Raw genomic sequence first — 25,014 nt, forward strand, 5'->3', positions numbered from 1 at the left:
AGTGCACTGATGGAAAATACATAATTAGATATTTAGCAAATACCAGCAGGCTACAGATATAGGAAATTATAACTGTTTTTGAGCTTATAGCCTTTGTTAAGTCTCATATCTTTTACTGTGATAATTCAGAGGGAGATGAAAATTCACTAGAATGCACTTAGCCAATTGTATAATACTTTACACACTAGGAAAAATTCCTTCCAGACTCCAAAAGGTTTGTGCCTGGAACCATGAAAAATGAATATAATCCTTTAAATGTGTACACTTATCACTATGATGTCTGAGGGATAAATCCAAGCCGTTTAAAATTTCAACTATGGCTATATGCTATGTGAAGAAATTAATTGCATTATTTTATTTCTAAATATACTGGCTATTGTTTTTCTTGTGACTTTGTTCTGTAAATAAATCAGAATTAGGGATTTAAGTTATTCAATGATAGTTAACTAATGAAGAATATTTAATAGTTTTGTGTAAATCTGGTCCATAATAGATTACTATCTTAACCTTCTACTACTACTGTTATTCATGTTGTAGTTCTTTCTCAGTGCCTATGGTAGCAAATTGGAGTATCCTTATGCTTTCCCATAAGTTGTAGGGAGTTTAAGGTCAGGGCCGGACTAAGGGGTGGGCTAGCCGGGCAGCTGCCCAGGGTGCCAACTTACGGGGGGCGCTCGGCTCTTGGCGGGCTGCAGCGGCCACCTGGAGCAGGGGCTGTGTTAACCCCCGCAGCACCAGCCAGCAGCGCCCTTCCCCCCGTGGCTGCAAGGCCCTGCATCGCCAGGTGCAGCCCACCCCGGTCAGCCCTGGGCTGCGCGCCATCAGTGGTGGCTGAGCTGATCGGGCGGTGCACGTGCCGTGGGTCCGCCCACCCGCCCCAGGGGTGGGCCCGCGCATGCGCTGTGCGCCCGGAGGTGGGGCTGTGTGCCCCGAGGGTGGCGTGGCACACGGCGCCGCACACCTGGGGCCCGGCGCGCCAAAATAGCTCGGGCTGGCCCTGTTTAAGGTTATAGTTTGCTAGCTTGGAATTTTTGTAGTTTTTGAGAGAGAAATTTTTAAGCCTGTTAGGTGAAAAATTCCAGAGCACTTTTCTTTCTTTAAACTTTGCTGAGGAATACTTCTGAAAGGAGTATATCTTTGGGCTTGGAAATGTGCCAAGATTGTTATGTCCAATGATGTGTACACAAAATGTTTATTTTGTTTAGGGAAGTGTTGCATTTCTAGCATGTATGCCATCAGATTTGTTTAACTGAGCACACAGACAACTCTTATGATGCTTCTTTTAAAATTGTATTTTCATAGAAAGGTCAATATGAGAATCAGTCTTCATCTAGCCTCTATGGCACCAATCCTTATCTCTCACACATTCCTATTTTTGCAATTCAGGAATTTCTTCTTCTTTTGAGTAATTCTGTTCATCTGCATAATCACTTTTGCATGGAAGCAGAAGCACTTCTCATAAGAGATCTCTTCCTTCACCTATATTGATTCCTGAGAGTAGCTTTGGAAGGAATTCATCTTGTCACCGATCCCATGCTTCAGAGGTCTCATATTCTTGGTTTCCAGCTTTTGCAGCACCATATGTCCTTCCAGTATGGATCTCCGACCTGACCGTGTCAATTTGCAGTTCAGTCCCTGAATTGAAAAATCAACTATTTGCTCAGTTCTAGTTGTAGACTGCATTCAAATTTCCTATTTTTAAAATAAACTACCTCTTCCCTCTTCAGTTAGGGTGCACTCTGGTAGGGCCCAGTTGACATCTTTGGCTTGTTTCAGAGAGGTGCCTGTTGCTAAAATTTGTAGAGTAGCTACTTGTGGTTAATTTGTATCTTTACCAGTTAATAGTCCATTGTCACAATTCCTAGGTCAGATGTCCAATTTGCTCTGCAGGACTTTTCTTCAGTTGTTATTTATATTAAACTCTTATAACTTACTTGCTGAGGTGTAACAGTTAGTCACTTATCAAAAGTGTGATCTGTATGGACAAAATCTTCTCAAATAACTCTAGTTATTTGAAGGGAAATAATCTGTCTGTTCCATTTATTTTCTCTCTATCCATGTGGATAACATTTATATATGAGACACTGATGCCATATGTGTTGATAAATCAGATGTCTACTGCAAGTTTTTTTTCCTAACACATTTAAATTGTTTGTTTTACAGCTGATTGAACAATCTAAACGTAAAGGAGAAAGCGAACTACTGGCCAAACGTGAGAAGCTTATTTTGGAACTAGAAAAGCAGACTCGCTGTATGGAAGAGTTCTCAGAATTCTCAGAACTGGATCACATGCAAGAGGTCTGATGAACATATTGTAAAAGTGGTTCAAAGAGTCGTATATGCTTAATACAAGAAATAGGATTGTGATTTTAGAAAAAGGTGTGTCCAACACAAGGATAAATGTTAAACATCTATTACTGTATTATGCTGGTGAAACTCATTAGATACCCACTTTTGCACTAACAACTTAGTGTTACTAATATTCTGATTGGAGGAAAAATTTACCATGATGACTTTTTTTGTTTGTTTAAATCAGTTAAAAGGTAGTCGTAGAGTGGAGCAATATTCATACCCTTGATGAAAATCCTTATGCTACTGAAATTAATGGGAATTTTGTTGTTGATTCCACGGGGATCATGATTTCAGTAGCTGGTTTTAGTATGTTTACTTTTGGGAAGTGAAATCATTAAATTACTTCACTGGGGCTTCAGTCAATAATTTTACTAGGAATTGGCCAGTTACATATGTAAACCCCTCTTTCCTCCCTGGATTATCCAAGAGCAGGCCACACTCACCTCTGTGCCTGGTTGCCTGATGTTTTTAACATTAAAGGAGACCCTGAGTATCCCAGTGGTGATGTTGGATAGTTGGGGATCCCCTATCTACCCCTTTGCTGCAGTCCCTTGCTTCTATAGGACTATACAATGGCAATGCCTCCACCTGGCTGGCCCCTGTGCACACTTACTGGTATGTCTTGGGAGCCTCCAGGAATAAACTTATTCCAGTAATAATCTGGCTGTAACTCCAAAACAACGACTTTTAATCTAATCAGATATATATTATTTGTAATACTCCTTTACTTAATAACTTAAACTCTGTTTCTTTAACAGACTGACATTGATTAAAATCAATTAACAAAGTATACAGAAATAATGAAACATTTATCTAACTGGTATTTATACTGCCACCATTTATTCCACCCCAGAGTATGCACTCCTCTGGATCTCAGAGTCCCAGACACTTACTTGCACGGGTGTGCTTGAAAGTCTGCAGCTGGAGTGGAGACAGTACTGTGCAGATTGTATGTGTGTATGTCAGTCCAAGCTAGGCAACAACTGCAAAATCCTTCGGACACTGGCCCACCAAATACCAGCAGCTCTGTTTCACTGGGCAGATCACTCTGCCTCTTTTCAGACCCAGAATCAATCTGTCTTCTGTGCTCCATCCCAGGCAGCACTTTCCCAAACAGCCACAGTTACTCCCAGTAACTTCTGTTCAGGCCCTTCTCATCCAGAGGTACAGCCAGAGTCTCTTGCTGCCAGGGACAATCATCAATAGCCTCTGAAGCAGCCTGCTAAATCAAAGCCCCAGCAAGCTCTTAGCAGCAGGCTCTAGGTTCCAGCAGCAGCTCCTGGACTGGAAAAGGATCCATACCAGCAATCTGGTTCCTCTCTCCAAACTGGAGCCCACCAACTCACTCCTTGCATTGGAAGAGAGCAACAGTTTTCCTCCTTTTCCCCCAAGGCACCATGGGAATTGTAGTCTTTAGGACTAGATTGCAGCACAAAGGATCATCCTAGTAAAAGTCAGAGATTCCTATAGTAATGGGACTACGCACAAATTTAAAAACTCCACTGAGTAGTAATGGTAGGCTGAAGGCAGATCTGAATCTTCATGACTTTCCTGTTCCCTTTCCTGCTTACTAAACACACTCTGCTATACTTTTAATTTAAAATATAGCTTTAACTTCTTGACTGAGTAATTGAGTACATTTAAAAAAATGTTTGCAAAGCATGAAACTGTTGTTTAAACTTGGAAATTACAGTTGCCAAGAGTACAGATTAACTATAAAAAAGTTAACAATATGTGTTCTTTTCTAGTACAATATATTTTTGAAACCTCAAACTATTTGATAACCCTTTTACAATACTTCAGTTTGAAAACAGTAAAACTGTTTACTTTGTTTTTCTGAGCATTAATCTAGTCTTCTCACTGTGAAAAAACTCAATTCATGTGCATGAGGGCCATGTTGTTGTCTTTGAGAGGCTAATGTTATTCTATATGTAACCCTTCTGCCAGGCTGAGTTAATAGTAGCAAGGGCCGGGTTTCCAGTATCTAGGGGTCTCCTCCCAACAACGTAATACAACACTGCCTCGAGCCCCCACCCAGTGACCTGAGAGCCTCAAACCCCTGAGAGCACACACACCTGAGAGCCTCAAAGAGGCAATTCTTCCCCTCTCGCAAGCACAGAGCATATATAGCAGCAAATCTTTAATAACATGAGGTAACCGACATCAGCATTAAATTGGGAAAACACCACAACTCGGATTCATAGACCAAACATGAGAAAAGACCCACCCCCAGCCAAGAATCACCCAAAGTCCCCAAAAGTCGAACACCCCAAGATTCTCTTGAGTCCAGCAACCCAAAAAAATCACCAAAGTCCGACACCCCAAAAGTCTCTGCCCCGGGTTAGTGCCGCCCCAAGTTTCAAAAGTTCATCGGCAGGGTTTTGCCATCCCAACCTGGGTAGAATGGAGGGGGCGGGGGTTGATACACCTTACGTGGTCTGCCAACGGCTCCGCCTCTCCGTAGGGCTCTGCTGCCGCCATTAACAAGAGTCCCTCCACCATACTCCACCTGCTGTCCTGTGAGCCGCTCCAGCCATCCCACGAACTGCCCTGCTCCACCAGCTGTCTCGGTCCACGCCCCTGGCCGCCAGCTGGTTGTTCCTGCAGCTGCTCCACTGGCTGGTTGCTGCCGCTCCTACCAGCTGCCCGCTGGTTGTCCCCACCAGCTGCTCTGCTGGCTGCCTGTGCCCGTTGGTTGTTCCCGCAAACTGCTCTGCTAGCCGTCCCATGAACTGCTCTGCTAGTAGCTCAGCAGTATAGCGTCAGGCTCGCCATGGCGCACAGTGATTTCAGCTCATAGTAGATGTCAGCTCTTCAGTAATTTCAGCAGTATAGTGTCAGGCTCCCCATAGCACACTGCGATTTCATCTCTTCAGCAAGTTCAGCTCATAGTAGAGGAGCTTCAGTGCTAGTGCACCATTGGCCCACAGTGAAGTCAGCTCAGCAGCTTGCAACTAGACTCCTAATGGAATCCAAATTAGCTCTGATATTCTACAATGGAGAGAGGAGGGGTTGCAATTGGTGTGTTTTAGGCCCTCAAACAGGGCCTCACCACCAGGTACAAAGACCTGTCCCCAGCCTCTCTCTAGTGAGTGCTAATTAGTTAATGGTGAATCCCTCTGTCATAAAACAGTTCCACTAATCCACTGTCCTTGATTCACATAATCAGGGTAACAACACTTTATCCCCCCTGCCTCAATAACAGAGAGATTGGGGATCTCACAGTGGCAAAGTGACCATTTGGGATGCTGTGAGCACATATTAGGCGGGGTGGGTGTGCCTATGCAAACGACATCAGCCCCTGAAGTCTTTTTGCACCACTTGCCACAATTCACCATCAGATGTAAGGGTAGAGCTTATCCTGACCCTGCTTACATATATATCTCACAAATTACTTGTAATTTTGAAAAGCCAATGATTTACTGCATTTTGGTATTATGTAATTATGTCTATTCATAATATAACTCAAATTATTTCAAAAGATATAAAATCATTTGATTTCAGTATGTGAAAGCCATGAGAGCATTGCAGAAACGCACACAGGAAGCAGAGGAAACAGTAGCTTTTATTAATAAAGAAGAGGATCTCTTCAAGTGGGAGCTGACTGAGTATCCTGTTCTTGAAAGTTTAAAAACTAATATCGAGCCCTATCAGAAACTTTTTGTTCTTATACTGAAATGGCAACGAACAGAAAAACGGTAATTATATACTTAATGGTCTTAAAGCTAAATTAAGCAAAAGGCTGAAAGATCCAGGCTCCTTTTGTATGTCCAAGATATGTGAGTTACTTTGAAATTTAACTCCTGCATGTGAATGTTTTCATCTCAGTGTTTATATCAGTAGTTTTCAACCTTTCCAGACTACTGTGCTCCTTTCAGGAATCAAATTTGGCTTGTATACTCCAACTTTCACCTCATTTTAAAAATACTTGTTTACAAAAATCAGACATAAAAATACAGAAGTGTTTCAGCAATTATTACTGAAAAAATTGCTGACTCTGTTATTTTATCATATAATTATAAAATAAATTGACTGGAATATGAATATATTCAAGTGATACTTGAGCCTGTTTTTCACTGGTGAGCCTTATGTGAAAACTGAGTCCCACGTCACGGGGCTGAATCATGTAACTTAGCTTCATTGAGCCCCCTGGGTAATTGCCCAGCTTGTCACATCTTAACACAGGTACTGCACATGCTATATCCCTAAATCTGTTCCATGATTCCTTTCCCCCTAGGGGCTGCAACCCCCAGGTTGAGAAACACTGATCTAGAAGACCTGGAAGACCTCAGTGTATCATTGATATAGATGGTTCCTTATGTTTATATTTTTGTTTTATATTTTAACATGATAAGCATAACTGTAAATATTTATGTATATGTGTGTAGTCACTTGAATACTGACTGCTCTTGGTATTGGTCAAACATGAAAGAGAGAACAATTCTTATAAAAATAATTTCTGAGAGCTCTGTGGAAGTTTTGAGGAAAAAATTGGAATAGATGTAAGTCATTTTGCATGTGACAAGGGAAAGAGTGTTTCATTTATCTATCTATATTGATATACTAAAATATAATTCTTCTTCGGGTAGTCCCCGTGGGTGCTCCACTTCTGGTGTCGGGCTGGTCCCGGCGCCGCAAATCGGAGCTTTAACAGAGCTGTGTGTGTGGTCGGGCAGCGCGCGTGCACTCCCGTTTCGCGCCTTTCATCTACCGCGCGCTGCCCGGCTCCCGCCAGTTCTTCTCATCCGCCTTGGGTCGCAGACGGAGCTTCCCTGCTCTCTCTTCAAAATTTCCCCCTTCTTCCCTTCGGCTGTTTGCCGTGGGGAAGCCCCATAATTTTTACTGTTCAAATATATACTGCGTCTAGCCCCGTTGGCAGACGCGGTTTAAAAAAAAAAAAAAAAGAAAAGAAATAAGAAAGAAGAAAGGAAAGAGTATACTGAGAAAGAGCAGTGCTATATATAGATATACTCTGTGGGCGTTTTTTTCTGTTGCCTGCTCTGGTTTAAAAAAAAAAAAAAAAAAGAAGAGAAAAAAGGAAGGAAATAAACTTTAAACAGAAGGAAAGTAACACGCAGTAACCGGGGACGCATACAAGCGGCTGCTTTTAGCAGGCGGTAACACTCAGTCCCCACAACTCAAAATGCCGGGCTCCCCCGGCTTCAAGAAATGTGAAGGCTGTGCTGAACCAATGCCGGTGTCAGATGGACACTCGGCTTGCATTCGCTGCCTTGGAGAGACTCACATCCCCCAAAAGTGCTCCCACTGTGCCAGCCTGACGACTAGAGCCCGCAAGGAGCGGGAACGTCGTTTAAAGGAGATCCTGTTTGATAAGGCTCTCATGCCTTCCACTGCCTCAGAATCCTCTGCCTCTGACCCCACGACTGTTAAGCGGAAGGCTCCTTCTGAGGCTTTGCCCTCATCAAAAAAGAGGAAAGCCTCTCCTGCTCACTCCCTGCCAGCTGCTCCGCAGTCGCGGGTAAGCGCAGGTGACAAGCCGGGCACTTCTCGTTCTAGGGTAACCCGCGCTCCATCAGTCAATAAGCCGGCCGGCACTTCAGAGTCTCGTCAGCCCACTGCTCGGGATCCTCACCCGGCACCGGTGCTTCTTAAAGAGACAGACGCACCGGCACCAGTTTTATCATCGGTGCCGGCTGCTGAAGGGCTTTTAACCACGGCCCCCCACAGGGAGCTGTCCTCAGCACCGGCAGGGGATCAGCGTACTCATACTCAGATGCCTGCTTCACAGCCCTTAACCCTTCACTCTCCAGGCTCTATACAGCCAGCAGCATCAACACAAAAATCAAATGCCCAGGGAATCTCCCAGTGTGCCTCGCCAAGGTCTCACCACGAGCCATCCCCTCACCACTGTGCCTCTACGCACCACGCAAGAGACCATGGGCATTATTACCACCGCAGTCTCTCATCTCGTCACTACTATGATAGAGAGCGTAGCTGTTCACACCAGAGATATTCGAGATCTCCTTCTTCGGCGAGACGCTCACGATCACCAACTCATTCACCTAGAAGTACATATTACGCCAGGTATGACAGCACTAGATCTTCTGGACGCTTCTCCCCTGCAAGGTCTGGCCGGCACTATTCTCATCGTTATAGACCGGACTATCTTGAATCATCTCATCGCAGTCACTCTCGGTCTCATCGCAGGTCTCCATGTTCCTGTAGATCAGTTAGTCCACGCTCTGGGCGCTCGGAGATCTCCAAACGTTCTCCGCTACGACGTCCCGTATCTTCTCGTTCCCCCACCCATTGTTCTCAAATGTCGGACCTAGAGGAAGGGCAACTCTCGGAAGGTGAGCAGGATATGTCCCCAAATGCCAGTTCACCACAGCCCTCTAGGGATGAACCGCTGTCTATGGGCGAGAAGTCTCCACCGGATGATCTTAAGGAATTCCAAGACCTGTTTAAACGTGTAGCGCAATCTCAGGAAGTGCAGCTCACTGAGTCTCAAGCTAAACAGCATAAGCTGTTTAAGAATCTGCACCCTAAACAACAGAGAAAGATTGCACTCCCGGTAGATGAAGCCATCTTAGAAGTGGCACAGGATATCTGGCAGACGCCAACATCGATACCGCCAACTAATAAGAAAATTGATAAGAAGTATTTTGTTTCATCCAAAGGACTGGATTTTCTTTTCAATCACCCTCAACCGAATTCCCTGATAGTGGATGCGGTTCGTCACAAGAACAAAATGCCCCAATTCAAGAATTCCCTACCGGATAGGGAGACAAAGAAATTGGACCACTTTGGTCGGAAAGTTTACTCCTCCTCAACCTTGTTACTGCGGGTTGCCAATTATGCTGCTCTGTTATCGAACCATAACTTTGATAATTACTCCAAGTTACCGGAACTCATGCAGCACCTCCCTGACAGTAAGAAGTCTCTCCTTAGATCGGTTGTCCAGGAAGGTTTCACCGCATGTAGAACAGCCCTTCAGATAGCCGCGGACATTGCTGACACAGCCGCGCGAGCAATGGCAACAGGCATTGCGATGAGGAGAGCTTCCTGGCTACTGTCAGCGGGAGCCCCTAAGGAGTTGAATTCCAAAGTGGAAGATTTACCCTTTGATTGTCAGAAGTTGTTTGCCTCTACTACTGATGAGATCCTCCATTCTGGCAAGGACTCTCGTATGACCCTTCGTTCTCTGGGGATGTACACGTCACCTTTTAAACACAGACGATACTACCCCTTCCAGAGGAGATATGATTATTTCCCCTATAAGCAACAGCAGCAGCAGCAGCGTGGACCTGACCAGTCTAGATTCAGACAGCGCCCTCAGCGCAAACGTCAGCAACAGAACCGCTCTGCTGCTCGACCTTCCCAGAAGCACCAGGTTTGACTCCCGTGCAGAGGACGCGAACATGTCTCCACCGGTCACCACTCTGAAGCCTGCGATCACCACCACCACTCTATTCCACCACCGCCTCAGGCCATTCCTGCATCAATGGGCCACCATTACCTCGGACCGATGGGTCCTAGAGGTCATATCGTCGGGCCTGACAATCCCGTTCGCATCAATCCCTCCGACCACTCCTCCCACCCCATCCCTTCTCAGGGACCCGTCTCATGGGGCCGCTCTTCGAGAAGAGGTTCTTCACCTACTCGAGATCGGAGCCATAGAGAGAGTACCCGACGAATTCCGAGGCAAAGGGTTCTACTCCAGGTATTTCCTGGTTCCCAAAAAGTCCGGAGGGTGGAGACCGATCCTGGATCTGAGGGGTCTGAACCGTTTTATTCGAAAGCAACGCTTCAAAATGACCACCCTGGCCAAGATCATGCCAGCACTAAACAGAGGAGACTGGTTCGCAGTCCTGGATTTGCAAGACGCATATTTCCATGTAACGATTCACATAGCCCACAGGCGTTTTCTCAGATTCGTAGTGGGCGACGATCATTTTCAGTACAGGGTTCTGCCTTTCGGCCTCATTTCGGCCCCAAGGGTGTTCTCCAAGACACTAGCGGTAGTGGCTGCCCATCTTCGAAGGATAGGAGTCGTTATCTTCCCCTACCTCGACGATTGCCTCATCAAGGCGCGCACCCGGTTAGAGGTTCACCACATGGTAGTCGCAACTCAGGAGTTGTTCAACTCCCTCGGCCTTATCGTGAACACTCAAAAATCGCGCCCACTACCTACACAGATTTTAACCTTCATAGGAGCGCGTCTCGACTCCCAGTCGGAAAGAGTCCACCTTCCACTCGAGCGTTTTCAAGTAATGCAAGATCTGATAAAAACAGTTTTGCACGCTCCAATGCTCCCGGTACGCGTATGTCTCCAGCTTCTGGGACATATGGCTTCCACGACAATCATAGTGCGCCATTCAAGACTGCACCTCAGGTGTCTGCAGCATTGGCTAAGCACGGTTTACAAGCCTACCGACCACAGCATTCGCAAGACTGTAGTACTTCCAGTACATGTCAAGGACTCCCTAGTATGGTGGACGAATCACAACAACATGTTGTCAGGAGTTCCCTTCCATGCACCACAACCGTCACGAGAAATAACTACAGACGCTTCTCTCATCGGCTGGGGTGCCCACATGGGCACAAAAACAGTTCTGGGTCGTTGGTCCGCTACGGAGATGATGCTCCATATCAATCTTCTCGAGCTTCGAGCCGTGTTTCATGCCTGCAAACACTTCAAGGTATACATAAAAGGTACTGTCACCAGAATTCTCACGGACAATGTAGTCGCAATGTACTACGTAAACAGACAGGGGGGTGCCCGATCCCGCTCACTTTGTGAGGAGGCGATCCGTCTCTGGAAATGGTGCATTCGAAACAACATCTCTATAGTTGCGTCATACTTACCGGGTGTGAACAATACCACAGCCGATGCACTGAGCAGGTATTTCCCCCAGGACCACGAGTGGGTGATCCGCACAGATGTCCTCTTAACTCTCTTCCATCAGTGGGGGTTTCCGGTGATAGATCTCTTTGCAACACATGCCAACGCGAAATGCAGAGCTTACTGTTCCAGAGCGGGAGTGGGACCTCACTCACTGGGAGACGCATTCCTCCTTCACTGGGGCACATCACTTTTGTATGCATTCCCCCCTGTTGTACTCATTCCCAGAGTACTCGAGAAGGTTGTGATGGACAGGGCACGAGTGATACTTATAGCCCCAGCATGGCCCAGGCAGCCATGGTACTCAACCCTTCGGCAGCTCTCTGTACGAGCACCGCGTCGACTGCCTTGCCTACCAGATTTGCTGACACAACAGAGAGGTTCACTGCGTCACCCGAAGCTGGACACTCTGCACCTCACTGCATGGATGGTACATGGTTCAGCGAGTCCGAGAATCTTTGTTCGGACCAAGTGAAGCGTGTTCTCCTGCACAGCAGGAGAGATTCCACCAGGAAAACCTACCTGTCAAAGTGGTCCAGATTTGTACGATGGTGTGCTCCTAAACTCCTGGATCCCTTGCTTTCGCCGATGCATGTCTTATTGGACTATGTCCTTCAGCTGCAGGCAACCGGACTAGCCATTTCATCACTTAAGGTCCACATAGCGGCAATAGCCGCTTTTCACTACCCCGTTGAAGGCAAGTCGGTTTTTTCTCACCCCATGATGGCTAGATTTCTCAGAGGATTGGCTAACCTCAACCCACCACGGAGACCTCCGCCACCTGTATGGAGTCTTGACCTGGTTCTGGATGTCCTCACTGGGCCACCGTTTGAACCGTTGGCCACGGTACCGCTACCGATGCTTACGATGAAGGTACTTTTTCTTCTGGCTATAACATCAGCACGCAGGGTGAGCGAGTTATCCGCACTAATGTCAACACCTCCCTATACAGTCTTCAACCCGGAATCAGTGATACTGAGGTCTCATCCAGCCTTTCTACCTAAAGTCTGTACGGAATTTCACGTAAACGAACCAATTGTTCTGCCATGTTTCTACCCAAAACCGCATGCATCTCAGCGAGACGCTCTCCTGCATACGCTCGATGTCCGCAGAGCTCTGGCTTTCTATATAGACAGAACCCGTACTTTACGTAAGACGGATCGCCTCTTTATTTCAACATCGGGCTCTTCTAAGGGCAAGTCCTTATCCGCACAGCGCATTTCCAAGCTGGTTGTCTCTTGTATCACGACGTGCTATACTATCCGTAAGAAGTCTCTCACCTCGCAACCTAGAGCTCACTCAACACGAGCAGTCGCTGCGTCTACAGCTTTCGTGAAAGGTGTCCCTCTTCGTGACATCTGCCGTGCTGTGACTTGGTCTTCAAATTCTACCTTTTCAAAACATTATGCAATTGTTCAGCACTTCACCACTGACTCAGCAGTAGCCTTGGCAGTGTTGCCTACTGCTCGGAATACCGATTCCGAAACACATGTTTAGCCGAGATTACTGCTTCGGAGTCACCAGAAGTGGAGCACCCACGGGGACTACCCGAAGAAGAAAAGGAAGTTACTCACTTCGTGCAGTAACGATCGTTCTTCGAGGTGTGTCCCCGTGGGTGCTCCACGACCCGCCCTCCTCCCTGCTTCGGAATCTTGTTTTTCTGTCTTTCAGATAGGCGGTGAGACGAACTGGCGGGAGCCGGGCAGCGCGCGGTAGATGAAAGGCGCGAAACGGGAGTGCACGCGCGCTGCCCGACCACACACACAGCTCTGTTAAAGCTCCGATTTGTGGCGCCGGGACCAGCCCGACACTAGAAGTGGAGCACCCACGGGGACACACCTCGAAGAACGATCGTTACTGCACGAAGTGAGTAACTTCCTTTTTTGTGCTTGTCTGTACTCCCAAAATGGAATGTAGACCTGCTCAAATGATTGTTACCTCTAGTGGATAAATACTGCTTTATAAGCTATAATAGTGACGGGTCTTAAGGGTGTGAAAATGGGTATTCCCACACTTCCGAATTGCAGGTATAATTTCCAACTGTAGGAGACACGTTTGCTCTGGCTATTACTCTAAAAATAGAATGTAGCTGCAAATCGATCCTGTAAATGAAGTTAAGTTCCAAGGCTTCCTTGTGTATCTGGCTTGTAAAATTGGCCTGAAACAGTACAGTGACTGAGATCCATTAATGAGTGCCCGGACAAGTTAAAATGTTCCCCACAGGTTTCTGTGTGTTACTGTTTCGCATATCTGATTTGTGTCCATTAATTCTTTCACGTAGAGACTGTCCAGTATAGTCAATATACATGGCAGTGAGGCATTGCTAGCATTTGATGGCATAGATAACATTTAGTGGCTGTGCAGTTAAATGAGCCTCTGATGTGGTGGCTGATATGGTTAGGTCCTATGATGATATTGCTTGTATAGATGTGTGGACAGAGTTGGCACCGGGGTTGATTGCAGGGGTGGGTTCCTGAATTATCATAATGGAGGTGTGCTGCGTGGTTACTAGAAAGGATTTGTGTGAAGTTAGGGGTTGTCTGTAGGAGCGGATTGACCTCCAAGGCCTGTGAAACATTCCATTAAAATGTTGCTTTTAACTTTTTAAACTTTTGTTTGTGATGCAAATAGTATATTTAAACATTAAAAATGTGTTTTAGATCTGTGCATGATTTATATGCCATTTTGATTCTTGTAAAAGATTATTATACTTTCGGTTTTTCTCCCAGATGGATGGATGGGGCTTTCCTGGACCTGAATGGGGAAAGCATGGAGACTGAAGTAGATGAGTTTTTTCGAGAGGTATACAAGATGTTGAAGCTTTTTCAACAAAAGCAGAAGAAAGCAGAACTAGAAAAAAAGAAGACTCTGCATCGCAGAGCCATAGTAGACGAGAAATTGGAAGAAGAAAAGAAGGACAATCCAACGATTACAATGTGTTCCTCTGTAATGGAACAGATCAAAGACTTTAAGGTTAAAAATTGATAATAATACTTAACAGTTAGGGACAAATCCTAAAATCATTACTCACCCAAGCAGAGACCATAATCTCTGAAATATCAATTTTTGGTTATAGTATTAACTTGATAGTTAACACAAATGAGGAAACCCCTTGTGAATGACTGAACTTTATGGAAAGTTGAATTAGATTGATAGAGAGATTGATTGTGTCTCACTCCTGAGTGAGTGCAGAGGGAAGGTAAAGTGAAGGAGTCACTTTCTCACTTCACCCTAATTGACTCTGGGGGTGAGGATATGACTAGGGGAGTATAGGTCTTTTAGCCCACTTGGACCCTGCGGGCAGTAGCTACTTGGAAATGGGAAGAGAGGACTGGGAATGAGAGCAGCACAAGACAGAGGAGGATGCTGCACTTATGATCAAACTGCTGAATCAGGGTGCATGGCTTGAAAGGTTCCAGGACAAATTGTGGCTGATGAGTCCCTATTTACATTAAGAGAATTAGCACTGGTTGCATCAGTGTTGGTCTATACCAATTTATATCAGTACAACTGTGTTGTTCATCAGCATGGAAAATCAGTTATGCCAAACTAATCCCGGGTACGGATAGCATTTCTCCAGTCAATATAGCTTTGACCTCTCAGGGAGGTGGAATACCTGTGTTAATTGGGAGAAGCTCTCCATTAGGGTAGGTAGCACCTTCACTAAATGCTGTAAGTGTAGACAAGCCCCAATTTGCTTATAATATAAACCTCTAATGTAGACGTGATACCTGTTGAAAGTAGGACTTAAACCTGTAAAGTTTGCTTTTTCTGTTATTGGATTAAACTTCATCAATTTAAGCCCCACTTTATATTGATGCTGTTACATCAGTGTGACCAGCATAATATTCAGCCAGAATCCTTCAAGGAAACTTTGCTTGCAGAGCAGACAGATAGTGACTCTTCAGTGCACCTGAAGGTACCAGGGATGCAGTCTAGGTAAAAATATATTGACAAGCAAATGCATATTTGGATTCTTCCATCAAATAAATTTTAACTGCCCTCTTCATGATTTAAATGTGCTACTGAACTTGCCTTCTTCTAAGGAGCAAACCCAAAATATTAGTAGTGAGCCACTGACAGGATTTTTTTCAAGTCCTGCTATGCAGTATTCACGGTAGTGTTGGCTTGATGATGCTTTTCTAGTGATAACAGATATACATTTGAAATCAATAGCATAACTTTAACAGATTTTAATAGAATCAGGATTTTTTGCAAATTTTCAGGTGCATGAATGATCAAATAGTGATTTAATAATATTTTAATTTACATGTTATATAAATAATACAAAAAGATTACTTTCTGCCCTGGAAAAAATTATTGCAAAAGAAACAAATTTTGAGGACTATATAAAAACTGTAATAACTAATTCTGAAAATTAGACATAATGACTATGAATTTAAAACTAAACTGGAATTCAAAAATACACAAATACAAGATGATGATTTTTATCAAATTACTATTAGAACGTTTGTACATGAAAGTACATTTTAAAACAAAATGCAATTGAAAATTCGTTAATGTTATGTGTCCACCAAGACCTACATTTGTGACTATATTTTTTCAGAAAAAATTAATGAATATTATCTGGTAACAGTTGAAGCAGTGCATTGGAAGAAGCCATCTGTACTATTTGGGAATTAGTTGAAGTCACTGATGTTGTTGTTGCAGGATTAAATCTAAATTTAGGTCTTGGCACAAACAGTCTTCTGGTTCATCATGAGGAATGAATGTACAATAGCAAAATTCTTACCTATAATTCATCATCAAATCCACTGATGAAAGACAGTTTAGATTGATAATATTCATTGAAAAGATAGTTAGGAGTCAGGAACAATAGCTAGCTATAAGGGAGGAAGGGGATGAGCTAATTTAGGTGTGTTATAATTCATATTATCTGAAAAATGTATATTTACATAGATAAAATTCTGTTTTGCAAATATTTTTATCAAACAGGAAAATATCCCCACGGTGACTATCCTTTGTAACCCAGGCATAAGGACTCGTCATTGGCAACAGATGTCAGATTTAATAGGATTTGATTTAACTCCAGACTCTGGAACTACTCTAAGAAAAGTTTTAAAGCAGAATCTAGCCCCTTACCTGGAGCAATTTGAAACTATAAGTGTAGGTGCAAGTAAGGTGAGCACAGAGGTTTGACTGTAAATCTCTTTGGAAACAAATGAAAATCGAAGTATGTATGGTGGTGGTTCCTGGGCTTATGCTTTTTTTCCTTTTATTGTTGCATATAATTTTCTGAGGCTGTTGAGAGCTAGTCACTGACAACATGATCTATTGGATGATGCGTTGGCTATAACTTTTTGAATTTGTTTACATTTCTAACTTACATGTTGTCATATCAATGATACATATGGTTTTTTGTTATGCTTCAGCAAATGAAATGTTAAGAAATAATGTTATGCTGTTAGTACCAGTGGCATGTCTCCTAAGATTTTTCTAGGTATGTGAAATTATATATTGAATGTGGCAACCAAAGAAAAATTGTGTGACCATAAAATATCTCCTTTTTTGTATACTGTAGGAGTTTTCTTTAGAGAAAGCTATGCATGCTATGATGGAAATATGGGAATCTGTTTTTTTCCATACAAGCATTTATCGTGAAACTGGAGTCTGTATTCTGTCCGCAGTGGATGAGATTCAGACTATTTTAGATGATCAGATTGTAAAAACTCAAACAATGAGAGGATCACCTTTCATTAAACCTTTTGAAAAAGAAATCAAGGTATGAGAGCCAAAATGTATATTTGCTTTTTAAAATGGCCACTTATATTCCAGTGATAACTATATGGTTGGGCTAGTGTTTTATTATTTTTGCATTATAGTTGGATTTTTCATTAGAAACATTTAATTTTTTAAAAGTTGGTAACTCGGGTATTTCTGAATAAAATGTTTTATAAGTTGTGTTAATTTTCTCTCCCAGTTATGGTTTCTGTCTTACTGCTGATTTATAATCAAAATATTTGGTGATCTAGTATTTATGAGGTCAATTTTTACTTCAGGGCATGCCTTTGCAGCTGTGCTGGACACTGGGAACTTCCTAGTGGGCTGGCATAGGAAGGAATCACTTTCCCCAGGCTGCTGAACAGCAATGTAGCCCCTCTTCTATTGTTATGCTAACCTCAGAGCTAGAATAGTCTCAGTAGTTATTGAGCGCACACACACATACACTGGCTCTGTGCAGTGCATGCTGCCCATACCCATATAAGCAACCCCTCAGTCTTCCTGGCCAATGGGAGCTAGGAACAGAGTCAGCATGTCCTGGCTTCCCCTCTGCCTAAGAGCTGCAGGGAAATAACAGCCTCTTCCAAGCACTCTGTGGAGCCAGGGTTGGCAAGGAACCTGCCTTAGCCCGGCCCACCAGATCAGACTGTTAATGGACCGTTCTGGGCATTCTGGTAAAAAACTGGATATCTAGCAACCCTATTTGTCTCCAGCATCATAATGAATGTTCTCTAAATAGAAAATTAAGAGATGATAATAGTGAAGTGATCTGAAACTCCACTCAAAGGATTTATTAGTGCTTTGGAAAACTAGTCTAGTGTTAGGTTAGACTTTTCAAACTGGTAGGTAATACATGTATAAGGAAGAACATTTAGTCTTCCATAAGATTTTGTTTCTTTACTTTTGATTCTCTAGTTAATTTTATGTGGTATGACTATAATTTTAATATGTTTGTTAAGGAATGGGAAGACTGTCTTATTCGAATTCAGGAAACTATTGATGAATGGTTGAAAGTTCAAGCTCAATGGCTTTACTTGGAGCCCATTTTTTCTTCTGAGGACATCATGCAACAGATGCCAGAAGAGGGACGTCTCTTCCAAACTGTTGACAGATACTGGAGGGACATTATGAAGTATTGTGCCAAAGACCCTAAAGTAATATATTTATTCAGAAATAATCTGACCCTAAAAGAAAATCCTCCTCCCATTTTTATCAATAATTTTGTGGTAAAAATATACTCAATTAACTGAACTATAATTTCACTAACCTCCAAGACTTACAGAGGAAAAGCCTGTGCAATATATTTATCATCTTGCTAACCTTCATTGTATGCTATAGCCGATATTTGAGTTACAGTAGGCACTAAGTGAGATTATATATCTTTGTCACAGGTTCTTGCTGCCACTTCATTGACAGGTTTATTGGAGAAACTTCAGGGGTGCAATGAGCTTCTCGACAAAATCATGAAAGGGCTTAATGCTTACCTTGAAAAGAAGCGTCTCTTCTTTCCTCGGTATGCTGCACGTTGACTGTATCAGAAACAAAGATGATTGAATTTATATTTTGCTGTGTAGTTGGGCTGACATGTTCAGTAACTTGGTACTTCTGTCATTTTTGTGAATCTTTTTCTAGTTTTTTCTTCTTGTCCAATGATGAAATGTTAGAGATCCTATCAGAGACCAAAGATCCTCTCAGAGTTCAGCCTCACTTGAAAAAGTGTTTTGAGGGCATTGCTAAGCTGCATTTCCTTCACAACTTGGATATTAAGGCAATGTATAGCACTGAAGGTGAGCGAGTGGAACTGATTTCAACCATTTCTACTGCTGAAGCTCGAGGTGCTGTGGAGAAGTGGCTGATCCAAGTGGAAGATATTATGCTGAAGAGTATACATGATATTATTGCTGAATCAAGATTGGTATGTTTATTAATATGTGTTCCAGGACATCTCTAGAAAACTGTTTATCTATGAGTAGTTTAGGGCTCTTTCCTAAATGCCTAATGCATACTAAAACTCTTCTTGCCTTAGTAAAAGCAAGGACCTTAAACACCTTAAAGACTAATAAATGTATTTAGACTAACAAATGTATTAGTCGTTAGGGTGCTACAGGGTTCCTTATTGTTTTTTCCTGAACAACAGCTACCCCTCTGAAACTTGCCTTGGGTATAATTTAACCATATGAAAGCTACAAAATAAGGCCTAAGTTTTTAGTGTGAGACTTATCATTATAAACCAGTTTGGCCAATGGGAGTTTTGCCTTAATCAGGACTGAGATTTGTCCTGCATACTCACTGGAATGTATAAAAGAAATTTGACAACATTATTAAACTTCTAAGATACCCTATTTTATAGAGTTTGTTTTATTGTTTTACTTAATTAAAAATTAGAAGTAAGCAAAATACTTGTCAGAGATTTGCTCTTACTTAAAAAGAAGACCACAAACCAAAAAATTATTCTGTTTGTCAATTTAGAATGCTGATTCTAGGGAATAATAGGGAGACTTTTAAAATCTGATGACTTAGCAATAAAAAAGGAAGAAAATTAAGGAAAAAGGCCATTTGAAATATTTGAAAGAAATATTTTGTATTTGATTTCAAAAATACAAATATAGCATTGCCAGTATTCAAAAGAGTATTATTAAAAGCATCACATTGAGTCATATAATACAAAAGCATTCTCGGTGGTACATATTCAGTTATTTACACTAACATCGTTATATGATGTATTTAACTCTTTAGGCATATCCTGAGACTGAAAGAAAACAGTGGGTTCTAGAGTGGCCTGGACAGGTAGTGCTGTGTGTATCTCAGATGTTCTGGACGAGTGAGGTACATGAAGCCATTTGCAATGGCCCAGAGGTACTAAGAAGCATAATATTTTTAGTTTACGTTGATTATTTCAGCTATTGTACTTTGATCAACTAAATCATTCATTCCCCCTATCCCTATAAAGTAGGATAAAATAATTAATACCAGTCTTAACGTGTCTCTAACATTTGTCTCTAACCAGTCTTAAAACACAGATTTTTTTGAACAGCCTTTGGGTATTCAAAACACCCAGTTTTGAATACTAAGTAATGGTGAAATTCTGAAGAACGTGTCCACCACATTCCTTTTGCAACTGGGTGTTTGTCTGGCTATCTGGAAGGAAAAGAACACTACCCTGTTAAGGGATCCCATGCAACAGCACAGAGAAGGGGGAAAGGTTACAGGGAAGAACAAGGGCAGGATGCAGCAGGGAAGAACAAGGGCAGGATGCAGCTGGGAAGAGCTCCAGGCCATTGCATTGCCCTTCCTGCTGACTGGAAGAATGAAAGGGGTATTTATACACCAGAAACAGGCTGGAAACCACCACTCTCCCACCCATCTGTTTGGGAAACTGGTCCTATTCCTTTTTACCCATTGTGGGCATTGTGCTAATTGACCATTTTCCTTGTGGGGCTGGGATGGAATTTTCTCCTCACTAACAGATTGGCCAAGGTAAGGCAATTTTTTTAACCTTTTCTACAGCTGGGCTGGGTACCTGATGGAATGGAGTAGGTGGATTAGTTTATAATGTTGCACTTACATGTAATACTAGTAGGCTGTGTCTACACTGCACCCCTTTTCCGGAAAAGGGATGCAGATGAGACAAGTCGGAATTGCAAATGAAGCAGGGGATTTAAATATCCGCCGCTTCATTTATATAAACATGGCTGCCGCTTTTTTCCAGCTAGGGGCTTTGCCAGAGAAAAGCGCCAGTCTAGACGGGATCTTTCGGAAAATAAAGCCTTTTCTGAAAGGTCTCTTATTCCTGATCTTAAGAGGAATAAGGGACCTTTCAGAAAAGGCTTTATTTTCCGAAAGATCCCGTCTAGACTGGCGCTTTTCTCCGGCAAAACCCCGAGCCGGAAAAAAGCGGCAGCCATGTTTATACAAATGAAGCGGGGGATATTTAAATCCCCTGCTTCATTTGCAATTCTGACTTGTCTCATCTGCATCCCTTTTCCAGAAAAGGGGTGCAGTGTAGACACAGCCGTAGGGAATGCCAGTGCGGGTACTCAGCATGCAGAGGTTATAGTTATCAGATCAGATTAGAAATAGATTTGAAGGAAAGAATTCCTTATGGGAGCTGATTCAGAGGGCTTTGGACTGCTGCATTTCTTCAGTGGAGAGCTGATCCTTTCCTTTTTCTGGTCCCCACAGGGAGCCAAGGAAGGGGTTGGGACTCTTATGTCTGGATCAGTGGAGAGCTAACACCCTCCTTCCTGCACTGCACAATTTGCAAGGTTCTTCCAGATGTTATAAATGGATTAAATTGCAGCCTAATTAATCCATATCCATGTCCTGCTGTCTGTCTTTTTAGCTTGTATGGACAGTGTAGAGTACCCAACTTTTTACTTGCCCATTGTGTACTCAGGTAACTGATTTACAGAGAGCTCTGCTTAAGTACCAAATCCCACTTTTTTGCGTTCAAAAGTTCCATTGACATTGGTGGAAGTTCTGTGATTGAGGAATCCAGGATTGGGCTTTGGAAAACATAGGTTGATATGTATCCTCCTGCTTCTTAGAGTTTTCTGTTAGAAAAGTCAGTATATTGGTGCAGTCCTCATTCTAAAGTTTTTAGTGGCACTATCCAATATGGAGGGTTAAGAAAGTAGGTAAGGATACATGAAACAATGGTGCTTTTCAGTTTGTGGGCATGTACAGTACATTTGCATATATGCATAGAGAACCATTATTTATGGAAACATGTTTATTACTATAGTTTAAGAGCCCATTTTAAATAAAATAATTAAACAAATTTTACTCTACTAGTTCCCAGGAATTCAAGTAGATAAAAATAACAGTAAAGACATTCATTTCTTTTTCTAGGGGGTTCCATATGTAAGCAACTTGAATGTGGTTTCAGACTGCACTTCCAATAATAATAAGAACATAACATAATTTCTTAAGATTTATAAACTGGTTCTGGCTCACAGGGAGTAGGCTGGTCATACACTGGCTCCTCCTGTTTGTTTGCAGCTGCTGAAATGCAGTAAGGACCCAAAGCCCATTGAAGTCAGTACTCCCATTGACTTAAGTGGGCCTGAGATTTAAAATATGTAAAAAAAAAAAAAAAAAAAAAAAAAAGTACTTTTAGTGGGGAAGTAAATAATTGGAAATGAGAGAGAAATGACTGAGAAGGGTGATGGTCCATTAAGCAATCTCTATTAAATGTCTATGCACACTATGAAGAATTTTCAGAACCCTAATTAATTGCAAACTAAAGTTCAAAGAATGTTCAATCAATTTTGACATTTTTTTTCCTTGCAGGGCTTAGAGGATTATTATATGGCTCTTCAGCTTCAGCTTAATGATATTGTAGAGTTGGTAAGAGGAAAATTATCTAAGCAGACACGAACCACATTGGGTGCTTTGGTTACTATTGATGTCCATGCTAGAGATGTCGTCATGGAGATGATTGAAAGTGGTACATAGCTTTTTAAAATTTTGTTCTTCATGTGTTTCTAACATGGAGTTTTTCAGAACCAAGAGAAATAGACTTGCATTATTTTTCCTTGCGGGCCTAAAGAACTATGAGAATTTCGAAAGTATTTTATATTTGAAAGTATTCATAATTTCAGTACTATTTCATATTGACAAATTATTTATTTTATACCTAACAAATTCAATTTTCTAGAATTTTTTTCTTATTTTCTTCTTCACTTTCTTACCAGGTGTAAAAAATGAGTCAGACTTTCAGTGGCTTGCTCAACTGCGATATTATTGGGAATATGAAAATGCTCGTGTCCGCATAATTAATTGCAATGTAAAATATGCCTATGAGTACCTTGGCAACTCACCTCGACTTGTCATTACTCCACTTACGGATAGATGTTACCGCACCTTGGTATGCTTTTACGTAAAACGTAATTAACCTGCTTAAATAATTCATTTTATTCACTCATATCTATAAAATGTCATTTCCAACAATTTATACTTACTACAATGGTACTTGGGAGCACTGCAGTAGTTGTAAGACTCTTGACATTTCTGTTAAAACCTCCAGTTTCAGGGATTTTACTTCTTGTCTAAATTTTAAAGATGAACCTGAATGGCTATAGTAGCTCTGCAACATTTTTCATGTTTTGTGCTGAACTGAAAAATGCTTACCAACTTCATCAAGTGGGCTGGGTTTATAGATCTGGCAAAAATGAACCTCTTGGCAGCTTGATCCTAGCTTGGATAATGAGATAGCCAAGCCACTTATGTGACATTGTGTAACTGGCAGTTTATATTGGTATTGATATGTCTATGATTTTGCCTCTGAAGCTAGGACAGAAGTTGGTCACTTTTTACTTCCCATTTCCAGTTGGTATGCAGCACATCAAAAGTCCTGGTTACCTAATGGGAGGAGTAAAGATAATGGGGAATCTAAAGGGGGGGGGGGGAAGAAAGAAGATTTGGAGGGCGCGATTGATGGGAAGGATGGGACAGGAAAAATGGTGTGTAAGAGAACAGAATATGGAGGAAAGCTGGATATGATGGACAATGGAACATGGGCAGAGCAAAGGGAGATGATATAATAAAGACCACAAAGCATGAGTGGAAAAGAGATGCTGCTGCTTAGAAAAGGAAAAAGAGCGAGATAGGAAACAAAAACAAGTAAGATCAGGCATATTGACTTTAAAAATGGACTTTTCCTGTGTGTGAGCAGCACAATCAGGTTCAATGTAAATGTCTACATGGGCTTCTCAGGAACAAATAAGATTGTGCCCTCTTCTGAGGAATCTGCAATAAAGATAACTCTGAATCAAACTTTGAGTTTCATGTATTTTGAAGACATAAGTAATTTTTTTGCATTGCCTTTTTCATTTAGTAAAAATCTGATAAATACTTGTTGTATGCAATAATTTGTTTTTAGCTATCTAGTGTTTTCAATCCACATTTGAATTTAAAATTATTTTCCATTATAAAATTATTTTGTACTATGAACAAATATTTGATTAAATTATTACTTTTCGTAAACTATTTCCATTCTTTAGATTGGAGCCTTTTATTTAAACCTTGGTGGTGCTCCAGAGGGCCCAGCAGGGACAGGTAAAACAGAGACTACTAAAGACTTGGCTAAAGCTCTTGCTGTACAGTGTGTTGTCTTCAACTGTTCCGATGGGCTTGATTACCTAGCAATGGGAAAGGTAATTTGAATTACTTTTTAAGATCATTGTGTGTTTTTTCAGGAGGAAAGGTGTTGACTTTCAATGGGAGTTAAGTGCCCATTTCATGTAGGCACTTCTGAAAATCCCACTCATGATCCCCGTCCTTAATAGTTTATAATTTAAGGTCTATTGACTTCAGTAGGATCATTTTCCATGTATTAGATTATGTATATGTCCAGGAGTTTGCAGGACCAGAGCCTGTGATCCTTACTCAGCTTCTGTTAAAACCAAGGAAAGATTTCCATTTACTTAATTTCCTAATGTACCTGCTGACCTTTCCTCTAAATAAACTTAAATATTATTCCAACTATGCAAATAAGTACATGGCACAACATTGAATTTCAAGCCATCATACTATTGATTGGTGCTCTTAAATCTCCTGATGCTATGGAGAGTTACAGTTACTATCTTTTTTTCTTGTTTTACAGTTTTTTAAGGGTTTGGCTTCTTCCGGTGCTTGGGCCTGTTTTGATGAATTTAATCGTATTGAGCTAGAAGTACTGTCCGTGGTGGCCCAGCAGATCCTTTGCATTCAGCGAGCCATACAGTTGAAGATGGAAACATTTCTTTTTGAAGGGACTGAACTGAAGCTCAATCCCAACTGTTTTGTAGCTATTACCATGAATCCAGGTTATGCAGGACGGTCTGAGCTGCCAGACAACCTCAAGGTAAGATAATAAAATGAGCATGTTCGCTTAATAATGCATTTAAGAAACCTAGGACCAAATTCACTACTGGTGTTACACTAGAATGTGGAATCCACAATATAAGCAATTTATATTTTTAAATTTTGCATTTCTTATGCAACATATCTGGCAGGTTTCATTTTTTTCTTTTATTCAAACCAGTTTATTCTCTGTTAAGGTTTTTAATCAG

At 42.0% G+C, this 25,014-nt stretch overlaps 1 protein-coding gene across 2 annotated transcripts in view; it reads left to right on the plus strand.

Annotated features, from left to right (window-relative positions):
• The window catches only part of DNAH12 (dynein axonemal heavy chain 12), a 235,540-nt gene that overhangs the window by 63,575 nt on the left and 146,951 nt on the right, over positions 1-25,014 (plus strand). Inside the window, exons 15-27 of one of the 2 annotated variants that reach the window (XM_014577420.3) lie at positions 2,164-2,298; positions 5,857-6,050; positions 13,948-14,191; positions 16,175-16,360; positions 16,761-16,961; positions 17,920-18,114; positions 18,352-18,473; positions 18,593-18,875; positions 19,697-19,816; positions 22,253-22,409; positions 22,657-22,829; positions 23,965-24,117; positions 24,567-24,806. In XM_014577420.3, the coding sequence (XP_014432906.2) occupies positions 2,164-2,298; positions 5,857-6,050; positions 13,948-14,191; positions 16,175-16,360; positions 16,761-16,961; positions 17,920-18,114; positions 18,352-18,473; positions 18,593-18,875; positions 19,697-19,816; positions 22,253-22,409; positions 22,657-22,829; positions 23,965-24,117; positions 24,567-24,806 (2,403 nt within the window). Of the gene's footprint in view, positions 1-2,163; positions 2,299-5,856; positions 6,051-6,589; positions 6,720-13,947; positions 14,192-16,174; positions 16,361-16,760; positions 16,962-17,919; positions 18,115-18,351; positions 18,474-18,592; positions 18,876-19,696; positions 19,817-22,252; positions 22,410-22,656; positions 22,830-23,964; positions 24,118-24,566; positions 24,807-25,014 lie in introns of those variants that run through there. The other variant, XM_025188576.2, reaches the window with a different exon arrangement.

This window comes from Pelodiscus sinensis, chromosome 11 (assembly GCF_049634645.1).
Source record: "Pelodiscus sinensis isolate JC-2024 chromosome 11, ASM4963464v1, whole genome shotgun sequence".
In the NCBI taxonomy this organism is placed as follows: domain Eukaryota; kingdom Metazoa; phylum Chordata; order Testudines; family Trionychidae; genus Pelodiscus; species Pelodiscus sinensis.